The sequence below is a fragment of the Cynocephalus volans genome, chromosome X (assembly GCF_027409185.1).
Source record: "Cynocephalus volans isolate mCynVol1 chromosome X, mCynVol1.pri, whole genome shotgun sequence".
Classification (NCBI taxonomy): domain Eukaryota; kingdom Metazoa; phylum Chordata; class Mammalia; order Dermoptera; family Cynocephalidae; genus Cynocephalus; species Cynocephalus volans.
Genome location: NC_084478.1, coordinates 70414076 through 70426878, shown reverse-complemented (window position 1 = coordinate 70426878; position 12803 = coordinate 70414076). Strand labels below are relative to the sequence as shown.

Genomic DNA, 12803 nt, shown 5'->3' with positions numbered 1-12803 from the left:
GGTATAGGAAGTTAATAGAATCTTTTAGATTTATGTTCTGACACTGCAAAGATTTAGTGTGGGGGAACTGGTGAACTTTTTACATGTCTCTGAGTCACTGGGGGAAAAGCAGCTGGAACTGTTTTAGTTGATGACAAATTCTTACAGCTCACTAGTATCTTCTATCATATAACTTTGCAAAACTCTTTCGTTACCTCTGGTATTTGGGGATATGATTTTCATGGATGTGCAAATACATCATTTGCAAAAGCAGTATTTTTATTTCTACCTCTCCTATATTTCTACTTTTCACTTATTTTTTTTTTCATTCATTATTAGAACTACTTTAAGATAGAATTTTAGCAGGGGCAATCTCTCATGGATCCTTTTTTTTAACCAGAATTAATCTAATATGAGCTTTTGTTTGGAAAGATGTACTTTTCATGTTAAGCAAGAGAAAAAACAACTGCAACATGCCCCAACCCCTGACATTTGAAGGATTAAGTGAAACTTTGCTTTCTCCATTTGTTCTTTCCTTGCTTCAAATTTTATTTCTCCTTACCTAAACTTGTTTGATTTATTTGTTCCCTTTTTCAGTTTTTTAGGCATGGACTTGACTGTTTCTCTTTTGTACTGATATAGGCTTTAAGGGCAATACATCCTCTAAATAGTGCCTGGCAATCTCCCATAAAGTGTTACTCCCATAAAATCAGTCTTACCAATTTTTCCTTTTGCTTCATGCTTCATTATGGCTTGGCACAATACTGTTACTGATCCTCTGTATTAAAATTTTTGATATTTTGTTCATCGTGGGGTTTTTTGGGCATTAATTTTGATTTTTCAAAATATTGCATTAAAATATTATTTACCTTGGTTACTGAGTTGTTTGGCCCCTGAGGCAAGTACTTGCCTCAACACAGTCTAGTCCTGGCTCTGAAGTAACCTCCCAGACAAATTCTGCTCACAACTTTCTTTTGAAACGAAGGCAAGAAGACAGAGAAATTGAAACTGTTTGCAAGAGATAGCAAGCCAGTCACACCACCTGCCAGGAGAGAACCATGTTTTCCTCTTTTTCTGCTCCCGTTGTCCCTTTCCTACTATATGCAGGGCTGTCAGCTCAGCAGAAGTCCTTGTCCATTTCCATTTGCTGGCACTAAGCATGGCCACATTGCTATTGGGATGCCAGGGTTTCACTCTCCAGGAATAAACCTCAAGGGCTATTGAGCTCCTGCAGACCCTTGTCAGGGTCCTTGTGGCCCAAAGCATTCCTTTCTCTGCTGGAGTCTGTCAATTAGCTCTGGCAAAAATCAAGTTTCTTTACCGTGAACTTACCTCACTCACACACGTTTCCCTTAGAAATTATTCAAAAGAAACTTATTCTTATAATCCTTAAATGTCAGAACTGGAAGGGCCCTTATGGACCATCTTGCCTCAACCCCCCTCATTTAACAGAACATATAACTTCCTTTGCTCTATTTCCACGTTCCAAGGAATCCCCAAGGCCACTTCATAATAAAAATCAGGAGCAAGGTAAGAGCCAAGTTAATCAAAGAAATAAACTACTATGGGACCCAGCTGTGCTCAGGGATGATTGAGTCATTAGAAATGCAGCCCTGGCCTTGGGATTTGTTTATTAAGGATTTTCTTCAAGGGCAAAGAGAAGGATCTGTGGTGGCTCAACTCCAAGGCTTTTCATGGGCTGAGGTGAGACTGGAAAATGTTTGATCAGCTTTCGTCTGGGCTGGAGGGTTTTAAAGGTCCTGCTCTGAAGGGGCCTGCCTTTGCTTCTACCCTACTAATCCAGGCATTGTGAGGAAGTTGGCAAAGTTTGCCTGTGTGCCTTTTACCTCCCCCCAAAAGTGTTTCTCTGGGTCCCATACTCAGAGGATCTTACTTTCAGTTCTGAAACAAATCAAGAGAGCACTCTCAACTGTGCTAGGAGGGGCTTTGAAGGTACAGCTTCCTTCACATATCTGCATTTGTTACAAGATTCACCCTGTGCAAAACACTATCACATCTATTCCACCAGTTTGACCTCTAAATACTGTAATTTTTAGCTACATTTTACAGATGAAGAAATAGGCTCAAAGTCTGGAGGACTGCCTAAGGCCATGCCACTAGTGAGGGGCAAAGCTTTGACTGTTGAGTCCAGAAGGATGTCACATCCTGTGCTTGTTCTACTAAGCCACAGCACCTCAAGGGTGCCAAGGCATGCCATGAGAGCACACAGCAACTAGCTAACAGAGGACCACAGGGATGAAACGACTGTCTTGATTTGTAATGAGTTTTAGCATTGCAGTTAACTTCTGGGAAGCAAAGAACAGATCTAGGAATTTGGTTCTAGTCCCAAACGGGAGGTTGTCCTCATGTCAGGACACTGGGACATTGAGACTCATGAGGAATTTTCCACCCTATAACTTTATGTTCTGGAAAATTTTTCTTTCAGAGTGGTGGAAGACAAAGAAATCTCAATTGAAGGATATTAGTTATAAGGAAGCTTTACTAACATATGGGGGAAAATCAGATCCCATTGTAGTTCTGGATAAGTATTTAGCCATGTGCAGTGAACACTGCGGGGGAAAGGGGGTGGCAAGGCAGAGCAATGTCCATGGGCAATACACTTTTTTCAATTTGCTTTTCATCTAAGGTAGCCCATCTGCACACTCTTAACGTGAAAGTGGCATCTTTGGGATTAGAAAGGGGATTATCAAATTAGGTATGTGATTCTGGGAGAAACAGGGAGGCCACAGGTGCCAAAACTTTAGACTATGAATTCGAGATTACTTGGACAAACCAGATTACTCAGTGATTTGGACATCATTTATATCCCTGTATCTTGGGTGCTCAGAAAATAACCCAGAATGAGATCTGGACACAAATCCAACACTGTATCACCAGTCCTGGGAATTGGATCTATTCCGTCCCTTGCCTCAGATAAATCTGTCAAGAAAATAATGACACTTCTTTTTTTTTTTAATTTTTTTTATTCATTTTCTAGCCCAGCTTGTTGGACACCCTGTACTGGCACAGTGTAACTGCTCAGATGTATTAGGAAATACAATCATGCATTGTGCAGTTCACTGGCCTGATGGTGAGGGGGCTCCAGCTGGGATGGAATGCGGCTGGGGGGAGTAGGATGGAGAGGAGTCAAAGGAGTTGTTAGCTCACAGGTTAGTGAGCAGCCAGTCTAGAAGTTGTTTTCTAGCCATGTTTCCCACGGCTTCATCCAGTTGTTGTTCCTTGGCAAACTTCATGACCTCTTGAAGAAGGTCTCCCACACTGTACCCCTTCTCTGCTGCCTTAGCTGAAACGTCAGGAAGCTGTGGAGAGAGCAGAGCTAGCTTGAGTCACCTGGTGCTTTTTGGAGGAAGGACCCGCTGGACAAAGTGAACACCCCACAGCCCTCACTCCTATGATTCTAGGATTAAAGATCTGGAAGGAGGCTGTTGACATAGCTTTCCTTTTTCCTTGAATCTTCTCTAATGACATTATCAAAATGCCAAAGGTACTTTGCTTTTGAGCTTTAAAAACAAACTCTGAAACCAACTGTGTTCATTAAATACTTCTCACCAGATGCTGGACCTTTCGGTTATTCTGTGCTAGTCAAGGTTTGGGGTAGACATTACCCCCGCCTCCCTAAGAAAGTATGAGATTGAGGGTTAGGAGATTACCTGGGTTCATCTCCTGGACTGAAAATAATTTGGTTAAGTATTTGGTTTCTCTGGAACCCATCTAATGTAAGAAATGCAGCTATGGTGTGTGTGTGTGTGTGTGTGTGTGTGTGTGTGTGTGTGTGAGAGACACACACACACACACAGAGAATGTGTGTATGTGTATGAATAATGCTGGCCTTCATGGGATCTGAGGAGCAGGACGAGGGTGAGGCAAGTGAGGCACTGAGGGCATAAAATTTAAGGAGACAGGCACTTTCTGGGCACTTGTAGGACCTGTGAGTTTTGGGGAGGAATATAGAAATCATATTGAGACTAGTTTTAAATTGTTTCTGGCCAAAGACAAAATGGGTCCATGACACTTCTATTACCTCAAAGGGGAGGAGCTCCCTTTTTCTTTTTTTTTCTCTCCAAAGTCCTTTGGGGATCTTAAAACTCAAAACGTAAGATTAAAAAATCACTCCCCAATGTTTTACCAAATAGTTTGTTGAAACAGTCACTGATAAAATGAGCAAATCTCAATCTCCTCCTCTTGGTTGAAATACACAGGCCTTGAGGTGTCCACTGCCCCACTTAGCTAGTGGTTCAGCACTTCTGTGTCTTTTTATGAGGTGAAAGTATTTCATGAAGCACATGGTACAGAATAGACTTGAAAAGAAATTGGATCAATCTTAGGCTCTAAGTACAAGGCTGCCTCCCCGCCTCTGCCCTTTCTAACCCTCTTTCTTCTCTTGCTTTGATGCATTCCTTACCTTCTCCAGTTGTCCGTCATCATCTCCCATGAAGTAGAGCATGGGCACATTAAACTGGGAGGCTGCAATCCACTGCAGGACAGCCTGGAGCTGCTTCTGCAAGTTACTTGTAGAACACTGATTATTGACGATGACTTCAGGCCCAGGAGAGTCTTGATTGTTCTGTGACATCTCACCATCATGACTACATCTGGCCAAGTTTGCTTGTTCTTCCAATTCAGCAAGGGCTGCGCCATTGCTGCTATACTTAGCCATGATAAGGCACAGCTTCATCACAGATTCTACCAGCTGATCTATAAATTGCCAGCTCATTTGCTTCATCCCCCTGATAAAGTCAAGTTCTTGATTGTCCTGGCATTGTTCTTCCCCTCTGTTAGATCTCTTGGACACAGAAGCTGCTTTGCTTGCCTTCTCAGAACGCTTGTTCTCACCTTCAGATAGATCATCACAGTTGAAGGGGCTCTCACTAAGCAGTTTCTGAATCAGCGTTAGAACAATGTTTGACATATCCAGCTTCTCGGAGTCCAGCTGTTGATTTTCCTTTAGAGAGGTGGATGGTCCAGGAGCTCCGTGAGTTTCTAGATGTTTCATTGACATTGCTTTGGCACTTTGGCCACTTCCACACTTTTCATACTGGGCACTCTGAGTCAAATAGTCCATGGTAGAACCAGGACAGTCTTCTTTGCATGTATCTTTGCCCTTGGCCTGCTGAGTCAGATGGTACTGGATCAGCATAAGGGCAGAGACAATTAGGTCCTTGGCCAGTGAATCTGTGGAAGGGCTGATCTTCTCTCTTTTCTCTTCTTTACTGGGACATGCTTTGGTAGTCATCTTACCTTGGTTTTCTTGCTTTTGGTTCCACATGGTCAGGCTCTCCTTGAGAATGTGTTCACCAACTTTCTCAACACTGGTTAATGACTTGCATGGGTCTGGCTTCGTTTTGCCTTTGTCCTTCCCCTTCATTTCAGCTTTCATGGCTGAGAATTCAAGACTCTGGTTCTTGCATTTAGGATCATGGGACCCAGCTTTCAAAGATGCATATGACAGACTTTGAGACTTAGTCTCCTTCTTCTCGCCAAGAAGGGCACTAACCAGGCGCTTCAGTATGGCCTCCGTGATGTCAGCAGCATTTTGTTTTCCATGGTTGAACAGATTCCTCTTGAGAGCCGAGACAAAATCTGAGTCGGTCATCAGGAATCCAGTAATATTATGCAAGTTTTTCATGCAGGAATCAATCAAATCAGACACAATTTCCTTGGTGTGCTTTAACAACACTCTCTTCAGGACCACACAGGCTGGAATTGGCTTGCCAGAACTGTGCACTTTCAAGGTCTTCATAACGGAAACCATCATGTCAGATGCTACCTGATTTGCATAAACCATGAGGCCTTTGCTGATAGAATCTGCAAAGTCTTTGCTATCTCTCTGGCACATCTGCTTGTCTCCACCCTTGTTCTTGTTGGATAATTCACTATACAGAAATGTCCTCCGGTCACCTTCCCTACACTCCTCCCCATTGCCATTCATTTCTGCAGAGGTCGCTTCCACAGCATCATGGGCCATTTCAGAAGCAATCTTGCTCACAGCACTGCGGGGGCTGTTTTTTCCTTTGTCCCCATGGGGTGGATAGATTGAATGATGAAGGCATTTGCTTCCACCTTCTAACTTCTCCTTGATTTCCTTACGGGCCATCTGGATTACCAGAGAAGATAGTCGGTTGACATAGAAGGAAAGGTCATCCGTAGAACATTCTCCTTCAGGGGAGATAACTGCCCTCTGGGTGCTAGGAGACTTGGCAGGAGGAGTCGAAGGACCTTGGTTATTGTTGGTGTTTTTGGTTGCTGTCATTTCTAGATGTAGGCTTTGAGGTCCGTTGGCCACATAATCCATGTTCAGCTGATTGGCATAGACACTGTAGCAGTTCCCAGAGGGTATTTTGTGATATTCGCCATCTGTGTTTCCTATCTTATGTTTACAGCTAGAGGCTGAGGGGCTCAGTGCGTGTTGGAAACCCAAGGCATACTTCTGGAGATCATTGAGAAGCCAATTGAGGACACTCATGGGATCAGAGGGAGTTTGTTTGAAAAGGCATACAGATCCCTCCATCTGAAAAAAGAACATCTAGCTATAAGAGTTTGGGTAGGCTACTTCTTTTCCCCTTATTTCATTTAGTAGATATATCTTCTAAATTGCATAGATTAGGGACTTGACCTTTTAGAATTGGCATGGGAACATAACATTCAATTATATCCATTAGTACACATGTAAGCAGAAGTGGCAGCAACGAAAGCTAACAGTATATACATTTGTACACTTAACTATATACAGGTTGATGGAGTTTGGATGTGTTGTCCCCTCCAAAACTCATGTGGAAATTTGATCCCCATTGTGACAGTGTTGGAAACTGTTTGAGTCATGGGGGTGGATCCCTCATGAATGGATTAGTGGTCTGCCTAGGTGGGGAGAGTAATGAGTGAGTTCTCGCTCTATTAGTTCCCTTCCCATGAGAGCTGGTTGTTTAAAAGACCCTGGCACCTCCTCTCTCTCTCTCTCTCTCTCTCTCTCTTGCTTTCTCTCACCATGTGATCTGCTTGTACCCACTGGCTGCCTGCCGCTTTCCACGATGAGTAGAAGCAGCCTGAGGCCCATGCCAGATGCAGCTGTCCCAGAATCATAAGCCAAATAATTGTCTTTTCCTTATAAATTACCCAGTTTCAGGTATTTCTGTTATAGCAACACTAAACAGACTAATACACGGGTGTTATCAATATGCTTGTCAGTTCCATATGAGTATGTGTGTTTATTTCAATGTGTGAATGTGACTGTTGTGTGTGTATATGTACATTGACATAGGAATTCATTTGTGTGAACATCTCAACAGATGTGAGAATGTATCAGTCTGTATTGTTAGTGTGTGAAAATGTGCCAGTATGTGTATGTGTGTGCGTATGTGTGACCATGTGTAAGCATGCGTAATAATGTATTTTGACATTGTTACCCATTGTATATATTTACTGTATAGGCCAAAATGTGCATACTAGTATATCTATTTGTACTTGCATGTGTCAAAATATGAGTGTGTATGTCAGTATGTCTCTGACTATAAAAATGAGCAAGTGTCAATTTGAGTAGTCTATGTATATGTTTATGATATAAACTCACTAGTATGTGTCATGAAGCTATAAATTCATTTATGTATATTAAAGCAGAAATTTACACATTAACATACACATTCATTAATATTATAATAGATTGATACATTATATTAATATAGTATCTATTGATATATTATAGATTAATCTATCATAATATTAATGAATGTGTGTGTTAAAATATGGATATGTGTAAGTAGGTGATTGTATAATGACTGTGTACATCAATGAATTGGGTGCCAATTTATGCTATACTTATATGCTATGTCAATGCTTGACAGTGTGTGTGTCGGTGTTGCACATACCCTGGCATTTGAGTATGTGTGTGAATACATGAGTGGGTATGTCACAGCATTCATGTCAATGTGTGTATCAATGCATACAAACGATTGTGAAAGTGTATCACTTTGTGTAAGTTTCTATGTGTGTGTGTCAGCATGACTGTGTATGACCATACATGTCTTTGCATAGACATGTATATTAATATGTATGTATGCCAATACCTGAGTCCATATAGTCACTGTATTTTGATCAAGGCTAGAGTGTGTTAATGTGAGTGTATATTTATACATTGTGTGTAAGATGGGTGTTTATGTATACTACATGTTGACATGTCACTGCATCTGACTCTATATATGACTTCGTATATCTTTGTATATGTGTGTAAGTCCTTGTATATGAATAGATCAATATATTGAGTTTGATATATCAATGCTTGTATGTGTTCCTCAATCACATGTAGCCAGGCCTGTGTGTATCATTACTTGTATAAATTATCTTTTGTTAATGTATGTAAATGTATATACTGATGTGCGTGTCACTTTGTATAAATTTATATGTGTACATCTATGTCTGTGACTGTGTATGCCCATGTATGGGTATGTGTATATGTATTATGTACACAGTGTGCATTCATCAGTAAATACCATTGCCCTCTTTGCCCCTCGCCTTGCTTCCTCTCTTCTCTTTTCACTGAATTCCTGGAAGTGTGAGGTCATGATCAGGTTGACAATTGGGCTTAAGTTACAATCAAGGAGATCTGCATTGTGTGTAGGAAATATGGGCTGCTCTTTTAAAAATAAACACCAGGTATAATTTATGCTTTTCTTAAGACTCCAAAATGGAGTTGGCCACCCCCAACTAAACCCAAAACTCTTTGGAGAATGTTATGTAACGTTTTTTCCTTGCTCTCACTATAAAGGTCTCTGGGGTCAGAAATGATGTTTTGGTTATTACTTGTTAGCCTAGGGACACAGAACAAGAAATATTTGATTCTTTTGTGCTAAAGCCAAATATCTTGTCCCAATACCAGCGACTCCAGGCTTGTAGGGATGTGGGGGTGACTTGTTGTGTGCTCCAATGCCCTTCCCAAACCTGGAGCCTAACATATAATCTGGGATACTTACACAAAAACAAGAGGATTATGTATGAGACAGTAGTGTGCAAATCTAATTGTTTCTAACTTTAAGTTACCCAACAGCCTGGCTAATCTCTTAGACAACAGAGTGGAGACTAGGCACTCAAATTCTTGGTTGTTATGGATTTTCTCTGCTCCGTATCCCTCCTTCTTTTCTGTTGGATGTTGGGCAATATAGGGCACACAAGTCCATTACAAGCCAGCAAAGAACATTGCAAAAGATCTTGCTTATACACCCACATCTTTGTTAGGGTAAAAATAGCAAAATTCTGATTGGAGTAGGTACCTGAAAATCAGGAAAGGGCATTCTGAACCTCTGTGATTAGTCCCATCATTAAATAACTGGGTGTTGCACTTACTGTGGCCCTGAACTTAGGCCTGTGTTCTCTAGAATGTCATAGTGTTCAAACTAATGGGCCTGTTTGACCATAGTTTTCTTACCGTCTCTGAACCAGAGTCCTCAGACTTAGCATAAAGTATAGTTATTATTTGTGATAATGAACATGCTAATAATATTGATTTGATCAACACACATTGTGTACAGGTGATGTTAGTCAATGTTGTACCCCCTAAAATATGTATAATCCATTGTGCTTCAATTAAAAAAAGAACATTGGTCTTTTGTAATTAGAAGTGGTAGAATCTCAGAGGCTAAGTATACCTTAGACTGGTCTTGCTTCTCAGTGTCCTTGATCACGATAATCTCTTTTTCTTCCAGAGTCTCCAGGTTTAAGTCACCTTCTGAGCTGCAACCAGCAGCACCCTATGGAATTAAAGGGCGAGATTCTTATGAACAGATGCTTTTTGAGATTTCTCCAAGCTACCCCCCTAGGCTACCACTTCATGAATGTCATGTTTCCTATTATCCTTTTTCTTTCTGCAGGAGAGGTAGGCTTGTAATGCTAGCTAGTCTTTGAAGAATAAGACAAAGTTCCCTCCACCAATTACTACTTCCCCCTCCGAAGATGTTTACAAAATCATCAATCTCAAGGACCATATTCCATTAGTCATCATCCTTTTAGACAGGTTTTTTAAAGAACTTTTCTGACAGCTATCTTCCATGTTTTAGTTCTTTCAGCCCTACCATCAACTTAAGTGGCTTCTAAAATGAGACTTTATATCAAGAGTGACAGTAAATTAGGAACCAGGGATCCTGGGATCATGAGAATGATGGCTTTCCACCCTCTGCCACAGCTTTTCCCTTTCCTCATACTTGACTGATAACCCTTCTCAGCATTTTCCCACCCATTCCAGCTCTTAGCAGAGAATACCCACCTCGGAGTCTTTATCTTCCACATTCAGGGTAGACACATCGACAAAGCATATCTGTATCAAATTAGGAGGATGAATTTAGAATAACTCTAGAAAAGGCTATTATTTCTCTTTCTGGGAGATGACAACAACAGCACTTACCTCACAGGATTCTTATGGGGATTAATTCAAGACAGTGCATGCAAAGCTTTTAGCGGAGTGCCTGGAACTTAGTAAGTACAGAGTAAATCTTAATATTGTGAGTATTAAGCAGACAGAATCTTAGCATTACTCTGTTTCTTAAATGAGAATACCAACCTGTCAGATAGAGGCCCAAAGTACAGTACCTACATGTAGTAAATGAGAAAACAGAGAAGAGAAGCAGCTTTTCCAAGTGACACAAACCCAAAGTTGAAGCTTGTGTTAGAATCCAGTCTCCCTGGCTTCTAGTTTAGGGTGCTTTCTACTACACTAGTGCTTCTCAAAATGTGATATTTTTACTGTTGATGATGTAGAAAATTTTAGGTGGTACATGTATAATCATTTCTGTGTTTAATAAGTGCATTTTTGTTGTGCATTGGGGAAAATACATACTAGAACTCCAAACCTGTGCTATTATTGGTAATGCTTAGGGTGATGGTGATTTTTAAAACGTAAGTTGATTTTGAAAACATTGCAAAAGCACATATTAAGTGAGTAATAATATGAGTGGGACTTGAGCATGATAAAAAATATGAAATATTATGTAAATCACTTGAGGTTTGGGAAACTGAGCTTGAAGTATTTTGCACTCCCGAAGGGTCCCAGTGTAACTTACTGATAGTTAGGTGACGTTATTATGACTTAGGTCTTAAGTAATAGGGGTTAGTTATGAGGTAACCACTACTCTTCCCTCCCGTCTCCTCCCTAGCCCTCCCCTCTCCACCTCCCTCACCCTGCCCCACCCTTCATTTATCCCTGTATCATGCGTGAGTGTGTTGGCTATGACAGACTTTACTGAGCTTGGCTGCTAGGAGAAGTCACAGTATCACCTTGCATTAGTTTATCTTGGGCCCCAGGATATCTATACCCATATGGCATTTTTTTCTAATTTTTTGGTAGGAGTCCTTTTGTATCTTACCACTTTCCGGTCTTGATCTTTCTGTCCTGTTGGGCTGTAGAGATCTACCTTGCACACGCCCCTGCGGCTGCGTAACCAGTCAATATCATCAGACATCTGGAAAGAGAAATAAAAGAAATCTGAAATGCTTATATAGGGTTTTTAGAAACCGGGTCAGTTTGGATAAGAATCTCTGGAGAGGGTCCTGAACCCATCTCTGTGTTTTATATAGGTTTAGGCTAGGAGCTGGTAGGATGAGTAGTGGGGAAGGACACTGAAATGTTTGAACTTGATGCTCAGGATCATTATCTTTTAGCAAAACCCATAGTCTCCTTCAATTTAGACTCCCCACACCAAGTATTTGGAACCATGGGAGTATCATACTGACTTGGGAGAACATCAGTCAGGAAAAATGGTGGACCAGGGAAGCAAATTTAAAAAGAGGTCTAGAGACTGTAGGGATTACATTTAGTGATTTACTTCTACCCAACTTCATTAACTAAATATCACCTGTCTCCACATTTCTTTACCTACTTTTGGGCACCTTCAAAGAATCAAGCTCACCTCATCGCCCTCTAACTTAATTCTATCTAACTCTAGTCCAACCAGAGTCTCATTACATTGAAGAAAGTGAAATTAGATAAACAGCTGTAACACGTCACTCAGGGTTATTGGAAAAGACTAAAGTAATACCAGTAGCGTAAATAAACAGCCATTTTAGTTAAAACAACACATGAGATTCCAACATATAGAACAAGGTCCTGAATGCTGAGAAAACTCAGTCTAATAGCCATAAATATGCCAAGACACAAGTCTCTGAGAGAAAACCAGACCTGATCCCATAGAATCAAGTTCAATTTTATTTTGAAAAGAAAAAATAATCTCTGCCAACTTACTTCTACAACCTTCCCCTGTCCCCCATCCCTACAACCTCCCAACTCAGCCTGGAGCTAAAAGGAAATGGCAGAAGCCAGTGATTGATTTTTGCTAAAAAAGACCTCAGATTTATCCTCGCAAGACACAGTTAAGAGCTCAGTAGACTTGTTTTGGTATCTGGGGCTTGAATTTGGTTTCTTTTTAAAATTTATCAAGAGAAATCCTTTTTGCCAAGTATTAAAGGGCTGTTGAATTCCTTTTTACCCTATATATATATTTTCCCCAAGCCTCTTTCAAAATTTAGACCTCCTTTTTCCTCTAGCCCTCCAAAACAGTCTCATTCTCTTCTCTCCCTTCCTCCCTCTCGCTTCCTCCCTCACCTCTCTCCTCTTCCCTCCCTCCCTCTCTCCCTCCCTTCTCCCTCTCCCTCTCTCTCCCTCTTATTTCTCCCCACAACATTTTTATAGCAGCTATCCTTTCACATGATAATACTACTTTCCTACTCTTTACCATCCCTGCCACCCCCACTCCCAAGATATTTTTGGGCTTACCCTTCAAGAATCTCTATGAAACCTTGAAAAATTATAGGAAAAGCCCCCCCCCCCC

At 41.0% G+C, this 12803-nt stretch overlaps 1 protein-coding gene across 1 annotated transcript; it reads right to left on the bottom strand.

Moving 5' to 3' along the window:
- Positions 1-3143: 3143 nt before the first annotated feature.
- On the bottom strand, positions 3144-11438 carry LOC134367544 (A-kinase anchor protein 4-like). The gene is made up of 5 exons (XM_063084286.1): positions 11343-11438; positions 10247-10297; positions 9633-9734; positions 4403-6508; positions 3144-3299 (listed from the first exon to the last, which is right to left on the bottom strand). Exons 1-5 carry the CDS (start codon positions 11436-11438, stop codon positions 3144-3146), a joined length of 2511 nt encoding a protein of 836 aa, XP_062940356.1.
- Between the last annotated feature and the right edge of the window lie 1365 nt (positions 11439-12803).